This window comes from Rhinichthys klamathensis, unplaced genomic scaffold (assembly GCF_029890125.1).
Source record: "Rhinichthys klamathensis goyatoka isolate OS25496 unplaced genomic scaffold, OSU_Roscu_1.1 h1tg000148l_1, whole genome shotgun sequence".
In the NCBI taxonomy this organism is placed as follows: domain Eukaryota; kingdom Metazoa; phylum Chordata; class Actinopteri; order Cypriniformes; family Leuciscidae; genus Rhinichthys; species Rhinichthys klamathensis.
The window spans coordinates 1292501-1302254 of record NW_026606683.1 but is presented as its reverse complement, the minus strand read 5'-3'; the positions used below and the strand labels follow the sequence as shown (position 1 = coordinate 1302254).

The window sequence follows — 9754 nt, the reverse complement described above, 5'->3', positions numbered from 1 at the left end:
CTTTATTTATCGTCGACTTTACAACTTTGCAGAACGTTTACATTCACAAACAGCTATATTACACACTGTATGAAAGGGAATATTCGAAAAACCATAATAGGGGCACTTTTCTTTAATGAATAGAAAGTTCAAAAGAACAGCATTTATTTAAAACAGAAATCTATTGTAACATTATAAATGTCTTTACTGTAGCTTTTGATCAATTTAATGCATTTAATGCATCCAATATAAGTATTCATTTTGTTAAATTTCATTTTGCTGGATGTAGCAACTTGAACATAGTCCTACAGTGACATTTGCAGTGAATTTGCAACTTTGTGTTCCACAGAAGAATGTAAAGAAAGAGCAACTTTATAAACTATTCTTTTAAGTGCTACACCACCACACCAATCCCTCCAATCATTGTTTTCATCCCAGAAGTCACAGGATCCTGTACAATCAACACTTTCCTGAACAGTAGAAGCGGTAGACCTAGATCAATTTTCCAATGCCTGCGGCAGCTGTGGTGGTATGAACAAGCACTTGTGTAATACAGCACAAGCGATGGGAATGTTACTGTCCCAGAATATGGCATTAAAACAAGCAAGCAGAACACAGGGAAAACCTCTGACTTTCCAAGTGAGGTCTAAAGGAGGTGTGTGGATAATCAGAGCACACATGTAAATGACCAGATTCAGGAACAGTGCTAATGAGGCCACTAGTCATTATGAAATGACTGACACAAAAACACATTCTACACATTTTACTTGTTATTAAGCTGCTAGTTGTCAAACTTTTTTGAATGTTAATTGATTAAAATAATTAATTGTGATTTAATTAAATTTGAGCATTTTGTTTTAGCATTTTTAATTATTTTAATACAATTTACTTTGAATAAGTTATAGTCATCTTGCACCCCCCAAGGAGCCCCTCTGCTTTATATCATTTAAATAATTATAGATTTAAATAACTACTGACGGCTATTTAAACCTCATGTTCTGTTATCACATGTTTTAATGAGAGACACCAATGCTGTTCATTTTTTTTCTAAAATCTAACATTTATTTTCCTTCCAAGTTATTTTAGTGTGTTGCTCTTATTGAATCTTTATTTATTTATTTAAGCTTTTATAACTTGAAGCTTTAATCCTCTGTTGTATCACAAAATAGACATGCACTCAGTTGACTTGCATCAAATGCTTGACAGAAAACTGACCCATAATGCACTTTCACAGTCTTATTGTGGACGAATAAATGTAACAACTTTGAACGATTTTCCTTTCAGCTAATGGCATGAAGCTCTTTTACTTTTAACCCCTTCACTTCCACTACATTCTGGTATGTAACAGCCTACTTTTTTTTTTTTACTCCAATAGCGTTTCAGCCAAAACACTTTTTTTTTTAGTCTGACTAAAGAGAGATGAGAAAAGTGTTGGGAAACCTGTTTGAAAACAGACATTTTTTCCAGTTCTAGTTGGTGATGGTCAGAAATGTAGCTTTTTATTTTACATATTTTGTAATCAGTAGCAAAAGTGGTTACACCATGAATGTTTTGCCAAACATTATTACATATTCTGGTCTTTATTTTCTTCACCAGATACACCATCAAATGACAGTAACACCAATATTTGATTTGCGTTCAGTATTTTTGTCTTGCTGTAAATCGCTGTACCATTTTAAATTTTGCTGATGATACTTCCTATTCTTTTGTTTTCTGCCTGCGGTAACTATGAGTGAAACATCATTGTGTATCAGACATTGCCACCTTGTGGAATAAAGGTGAATTGCACTTATTCAGTCATCAAAGATTCAATTATTGTTGTGCCGAAAACATATATTTACACTGTAACAAAAATTAATATGAAAACAGGCATTCTTTTATAATCATTTTTTTCTTGTTATACTGTTTATAGTGAATTGATTGAGGAATACTAAGAAGGTTGATGTCTAACTTCAAAAAATGAATGAGGAGGAGGGTATGCGTTTAAGGGTTAATGTTTCCACAGTGTAATTATACACTTAAGTACTGAGTAATAGTAATTAACTACATGTAGGCAACTTATTTTAGGGTTAGGCTAGGATTATGGTTTGGTTTAGGGTTAATTGTGCCTGATTTATAGTTATCTCTACAGTTATAACAAGTATATAACGTGTAACAAGGACACATTAAAATGAAGTGTTACTCAAAATTGTGTCGTTTTGTTTATTTGTGCACTAAACACATTCATAAATGAGTTCCACTGTGCTTGAAAGAATCTTTAATCATACAACGGTAGTTATTGTGTCCATAAATACACCAGCTTGACCCTGTAATTAACCTCACCATGTGCTCTGTCTTAGCATAATCATGTGTCCAGCTGTGAAGGGCGTTTAACATTCATGTTTTCTCTGAAACAAATAGTCCAAAGCCTTTCGATGTCAAGGCAATATGTTTCAATAGTATTGTGGGCCCATGCCAAGCCAGTTCCTCCGGGTAAGACAACGTTCACAATGGATCATCTCTCTTTTTAATACTGTTAAAATATAAATTAAGGTCCATTGTGCCAAACACCACTATCAGCCGATGCTCAGGTAACCAAGGTGATAATTGTGGCTCATGTTTTCTGAATATTCTTGTAATGCTGAATATATTCTGACATGCTTTCCTCATGCTCACAGAATCTAAAGTAAGACCAGCCTCAGGGATTAAACACCCTGTGTGATTGAAGGTAAGGTTTTAACCAATCAGAAATGGTTGGAAAATTCCATTTCTGTATCCAGATATTCCCTTCAGAGAAATGGCAACTCCTACGGCAGACCCCAAAACTGGAATATCACAACTGAACAGGCCCAGTCAAATAATCTCTATCACCACAGCACTGACAGGGCCATATTCTGTGCCACGGACAGCCGTGGGTATCCAGCCTCTCTCTCCAACCAATCTAGGAGGGTGAATGAAAGGGGCAACAGTCACTAATTATGAGCACAGACCAATTTTTAAAAGGACATGAGACAGAACTGTGGGAGAGCCTGGGGTGTGAGACCACACGGCTCAAGATTTTTGTTGGAGAAAATTGAAGAAGTCATGGCCTAGGGGTTTCCTCAATTTCAAGTCAAATTGTTGAGTTCTCTTTCACTCCCAGAACTTATGAACCTACCCTAGTTATAAATTGATTTGGAATGCTTACCAACACCATAAATGATATATAATTTATAAAGGCCACATGAAGAACTGGACTTTTGGCAGATGACACAGATGTTGCATTGAAGGATTTATGAAATGGTCAAAAGTTCACACAAATAGTCTTTGTCAATACTACTACATATAAACTACGTCGAGATTTTTTAAAATTATTATTTATTCTAAAGACATTAATAGTTTTATTCAGCAATGATGAATTAAATTGACCAAAGTGACAGTAAAAGACATTTATAATGTTACAAAAATAATAATTTAAAATAAACGCTGTTCATTTGAATTTTCCATTCATTAAAGGGTCACTTCACCCATTTGCATTAAGGTTTGTATTGTTAGAAACCCTGTCATATATTATAATGATGGTGGAATTTTGCTTGTTTTTTTTCTGAGATGGGAGAAAAAAGGATTTAAGTGTTTTACTTCCGTCCCATCGTGACGTAAATATCGTCATTTTGCGTCACGATAGGACGGAAGATAAATTTCATTGCATATTAAGAAAACTACAGCCTTTAGCTCATTATTATTCAAGGGCGTGGGACCCACTCACCCCACCGGCCTATTACAGATCAGTGGGTGGGACTAAACCTGAAGAAACCAAACTATTAATCCGCCATCTTGCTTGGAAGACAGCAAGCTAAGCTAACAAGCGCTCAAGCAGTTAGATTTACCATAATGCCTGAATTTACGACACACGATATGGAAGACGAGGATTTTGAAAATCTTTTGCTCGAAACTGATGTTCGTGGCTATTTATACGAGCCACAATATAGCGAAGAGCAGCTGAGGCTGATGGAGGAACAAGAGGCGGCGGCGTCGGCTGCGGCAGCGGCCGCCGCAGGAGACCAGCCCGGCGCAGACGAGAAGCCCGGGCTTGCTCGCGCTGTAGCGAATTGGTGGTGCTCGTGCTGTAACTGTGCGCCTATGGACACTGAGCTAGAGTCTGTCTGCTGCAAAGAATCTCTAAAATGCCAATTCCTTCTAGAAGAAATGTCAGAGGCAGACACGGACATGGAGTTTTGTGCACACGGACGTTTGTGTTGTGATGTGAACCATCCTAGTGTCGCACCCCATATGTTCTGACTGGAACATCCAGGTATCATGCAATAATTCACCATATAGAAAGAAATACAAACGAGGAGTAGCTGCTAATTCGCTAATGAGTTTGCCAATGTAACGGGGTTCGTTGTTGTGGGAAGAATGAGACGGGAATCGGCGAACATTTAAACATTTTAATAGTAAAATAAACAAATACAAAACAAAAGTATAAGCCAGCAGCCCCTCAATGCTGGCCACACACAACAGAAACAAAACACACCATAAAATCAGGCCTGTTCCTCTCTCGATCTGCCCTGTCGCTCCTCGTTTTATGCGTCCGCTCCTCGGTGAGAGACGCGAGACCAGTGCGTCTCACAGGTGTCGTTCATTATCACTCACGCCACCGGCCTCGCGCCGCTCTCACGTCCCTTGTCCTGCTCGCCACAGCCAACTAACTATACATTTTGTGTGAAATGAATTTATAACTCTGTTGGCAGCTAACGTTAGCCCTGTAGAGTAGACGAAAGAGTGATTTCTCTGATGTTTGCGACTTTGCGCTGTTCTGGATTAGTGGGAGTGGCTTGCGGAGTTGTGCAACGTGGTGCATTCTGGGAGTTGTGGTCTTACACACAAATGCGCCCTAAAGTTATTTTCTGTCTTTTCTCGGTCAAGAGGGCACCAAATTCAAAATTTATTTTACATTTCGACTACATATATGACCCACTTTCAATAAAGATTAATGTTGAAATGGGTGAAGTGCTCCTTTAAAGATTCCTGAAAAAAGTCACGGTTGTATCACAGTAATCACAAAAATATTAACCAGCATAACAGTTTGCAACATTGATAATAATCAGAAATGTTTCTTGAGCAGCAAATCAGCATATTAGAATGATTTCTGAAGGATCATGTGACACTGAAGACTGGAGTAATGATTCAGAAAATTCAGCCATACCGTCACAGGCATAAATTACATTTGAAAATACTGTATATTCAAATAGAAAAATTATTTTAAATTGTAACTATTTCACAATATTAATATATTACTGTATTTTTGGTCAAATAAATGCAGCTTTAGTGAGCATAAGAGACGTTTCAAAAACATTAAAAATCTTACAGACTTTAAACTTTTGAAAGGCAGTGTACTTTTAACTGAAACTTTAATGCAGATATTCTGAGTTGTGAAGAAGAAACCTTTTTAGCAAGTAGGCTACTGAAGTATCATCCGTGGATCACAGAAAGTGACATTTACAGTGGACATTTATTTATAATACACTTAAAATACATATGCTTGCTTACTGTTTTTGCTTACAGGATAATCCAGCCTGAGGTTATGGTGCATGGGGTTATGGTTCATGGATTATACTTTGTGGTAATCGAATCTGTAACCTTTCAGTCACCAGCCCTGAGCCATTACTCCATTTCACACTTCCAGGGCTCTTCAACCAGATTCCAAAACTCAGGCTGGGGTGTCAAATCCACTTATTATATCATTTTTGTTTCGCACACAGCGTTTAGTGACATTCACAAGAGTTTGAGTTGATCCACTCCTGACGAGACGCCCAGTTGTGGGCAAAAAAAAAAACTTTGGATAACCTCGATTTCCCTCTATATGGCTGTTGAAACATACCCCCTGGCGATGTAAGAAAAATATGACGACTTGTGCTTCAAAGTCATCACAGAGAATTGATTGATGAGAAAAAAAAGAAAGAAAAGCTCTTTGACTCCAAGGCCCCCCATTGACCAAGGCAATATTGGAAGGCTCCCCATAGACTTTATGGTTCCTCTGGTACTTCTACTGTAATGATGACAAATGTGCTTTTTTCATCCTTTTTATGAACAGAAACTAAGAGTGACAATAGATTCAATAATAAAACCAATATTTCAGTTGTTTACATCGATATTTTAGCTGGGTTTTTCTTCAATTAAATTATTCAAATATTAATAATTATACTATTTTAAAATAATTAATATATTGATATTTTCCCCTTTGAATTATTTTAATGTGTTGCCCTGTCCCAACCAAAAACTGGCATATTATTTATTTAATCTTTTATAACTGATTGAAGCTTTATGCACTTTTCAGATATCTGACTATTATGCATTCTAATTAGGTCTTAAAAAGCCCCATGGGGTCCCCAAACAGATCATGAGGGTAAAATGGGTTTTAAACCAGGTAAATCATGTCACCGTTAATAGATTAAAACAGTTGTCACAATGTTCTAATCATCCCAGATCATCTGAGGGCGAGCTGTGCGTGTTTGCGCGTCCTGACGCACTGTGCTGTGCTGCGCACGCCGCCACCAGATCCGCTCAGAAAGCAAACGCACCCGGTCTGGACTGCCAGGACTTTCAGCTGAGCAGAAGCACAGTCGCATCTCTTCATCAACGAGGATTTTCTACATAACATACACAAGTTCTACAAGCATGCTTAAGAAATAGAGGATTATATCGTGATGAGGAATGGTTTTGAGATTCTTTAAGAGGCACCACTGCGGGAGGCTGGAGAATCATCGGCTTGACAGTGAACAGATTTCCCCGAGATTCCCACGGAGCTCTTGAGAGCGAAATGAACAACCCGCCGCTGTGATCGTGCACATGGAGAGTGCGAGCCAAGGCGCGTGAACGCACACACAGTGCTTTGGACACTTTGGACACATTTCTTACTGGATATTCTTAGAAACCTTTATCTGCAGATATAATTCCATTTTTAATTTAGTTTGCATTAATTATTTTCAGCGAAACACTAACAGACACATGAAATGTTGAACTAAGCGGTTTTTGAAACATCTCATAGGTGAGTCCGCATGCATTTTTGGTCAATAAAAACGCTACAATAACTTTTCCGTTTAAGTTTCACAGAAAAGCGTTCTTGATAATGTCTTGCATCCACCTGTTTAAGTCAATGCATGCATGTGCTGCAGCATTGAGAGGCGCCTATATTTATTATGTTTCAGAGGGCTTTTTAAAATTATTATTATTTTAATCAGATTCGGAATTTCATGACCGTAACTTAATGAGATAGGCAGGCTATATTGTATTTGATTATCTATGGTGAAAATAGGCTAATATAACAGAGGTGCTGTGGTGATATTCGAGTTCTGGTTATGCAGTTAAAATAATTTACGCATTTGTAATTAGCCTATTATTGTTTTTGTAATTTGTGCTAAAATGTGCATCAACTTTCAGGGACTTTTGGACAGTGCAGTATAGCAAAACATAATTTTCTTGCGCAATATGGTTTATTTTAGTGAAAGAGCCAGAATAACTTTTCCATCTAAGTTACACAGAAAAGCTCTCTTGATGATGTCTTGCATCCACCTGTGCACGCGGATGCATGCTGCAGAATTTGGGAGGGGAGCCTGTTTATTATGTTTCAGTGGGCTTTCTTTTTCTTCCAGATTCGGATTCTCTTATTATCTGAACTAAATTAAATTTTTTTATATGTTTACAGCAGATGTCAAAAAAAAAAATGGATTCACAATAATTGAATGTGTGGTGAAATAGAGATATAACTTTGAGAGACTTTTGGACAGTGCTCCCATATGACGAAACATTTATCGTTGCTATTTTTGTCAATCGGAGACGCTGGGGTGCTGATAAATGTGCGATATCTATCTGTATGTGTGTGTGTTTTTTTGTTTTTTGTTTTTTTGCAGTGTCCACTGCACTGAAAGCTTCCTTAGTCTCCATCCATCCTTCTTCCGAGTTGTAGGATGCAGCAGGAATGATCCCGGTCCAGCGCGTTAAAGCTCAGCCTCAGCTGTGGCACGTGAGCGCGGAAGCTCCTCCATGGCTCTGGATGGTCCCGAACACCTCCAGACTGTGTAGGGTGGGTTCTGCTCCTCCAGTACTCATCTCCTCCCGCCCTCCTCCGGTGATTCAGGCAGTCTCAGGATGGCAGATGTCCTGCGATCCGTTTGTGCCTGTGATGCGCGCTCCCGCCGCGGAACCCGCGACCATCAGTCAGTTCAGTCTGCCCAGTGTTCAGGTAACAGGGTATTAGATGCAAATAACAAAGACCCACTTCATGAGCGATCTCTATGTTCAGTCCCCCAGGTTTTGGGAGACAATCGTTACTTTTCCAAGACCCATGCCTTCTATTATATGGAATGAAACATTTGTGTTCAGTTTGTCAAATCAAGTGGCTTCTCTTGGCGTCTTTTTAATATGACTTTGCACATGCAACATTTTTCATTTTTTGACTTGTTTTATAATGTCTTTAAATGCTTTATAATTTCCCCAATGATAAAATGATTATATGCCATTAATTCATGTTCTAGCTGCAAATGTACTGAAAAGTAATTCAATTCTTACTGGAATTTTTATTTGCAATAGTGCAAATATTGCATGATCTCTCATAAAAGGCTAATCACCTTGATGCACTAACCCTGTGCCTTGACAAGTGCCATTTTCTTTTCTGCATTGACATATTACTGTACCTATTGAAACAGGAAGCTGGGAAGGGAATGTGAAGGGCTCATGATTTTTTAAATAGTCAGAAGCCTTTAGTTTGCATCACACAGTGAATTACGATGTACTACTTGCTTTTGTGATGTCAGGGAGATTAACATTCTAGGGAGAATTAAACTGTAAACAGCCCTGTGAAAAAGATGAACCATAAATATTTGTTAAATATTACATGAGTATAGTTTGTGAACTAGTAGGAAAACACTAGCATTTAGATGATCTCAAAAGGAAACAGACTAAAATCTAAAATACTAAAATATATTATTTATTTTTTTATTATTATTTTGTTTATTTTAATGGTTCTCCTTTTGGCCAAAAGTCAGAGGTCATTACCACAAATTATAGCGTGAATGTGGTGGAATAATATTGCCTATTTAATCTATTTACTTTTTCTTTGTCAAAACAGATTAGACATTGATCTTACGGTCATTTGTGTATGACTGACTGTGCAGTAAATGTAAAAAATATATTGTAAATCAGAGAACAAATTGAGTTTTAAAGGATTGGTACAAAAAGAAAAGGCAAATACATTATGCACATGCATAATTATGAAGCTAAAGCAGCGTATGTGTTTTTATTTTTAATTAATTAATTAATTAAAAAAAATGTTTTTTTTTTGCATTATTACAAGCGAGTGTCTAGCTAATTCCTTTACTGCAGTTTTGTATCTTGGGTTGTTTTACTCTTGATCTAGGCATTTTGACTTGCTGTGATAATGAAAATCAAGATGCCTTTCCAATAAAGGTCTTGATTAAATCTTGAAACAGATTTCTTGAACGGTTATGGTCAACTCGCAGCTGCTTGAATATGCCTAATACTATGGACAGGCGGAATTGAGATCTGCAGGACATGATTTGATGTTGATAACGTTTTATCAGCATCCCTTTTGGTGAACTGTTAAAGCTGAAAATCAAAATTCTGTGCATCATCTCCCTTCAGTTCCTCTGTATTACCACTAGAGGCGCTGTGTTCAGGATGACCCTCACATCCGCAGCTGAATCCCCCTCACGACTCAAACTCGGCTTGACATTTAATCTGTGTGCCGGGCTGAGGCATGATCACCACTACTTCACATCCCCAGGGTTAAGAACTTTGT

The 9754-nt window shown here is 37.7% G+C and overlaps 1 protein-coding gene across 1 annotated transcript in view; it reads left to right on the top strand.

Annotated features, from left to right (window-relative positions):
* Positions 1-6913: 6913 nt before the first annotated feature.
* tcerg1l (transcription elongation regulator 1 like) overlaps positions 6914-9754 on the top strand; it is a 109568-nt gene continuing 106727 nt past the window's right edge. The window contains exons 1-2 of the mRNA XM_056258095.1: positions 6914-6985; positions 7848-8179. Coding sequence (XP_056114070.1) covers positions 7916-8179 — 264 coding nt within the window. The 5' untranslated portion in view covers positions 6914-6985; positions 7848-7915. The remainder of the gene's footprint in view (positions 6986-7847; positions 8180-9754) is intronic.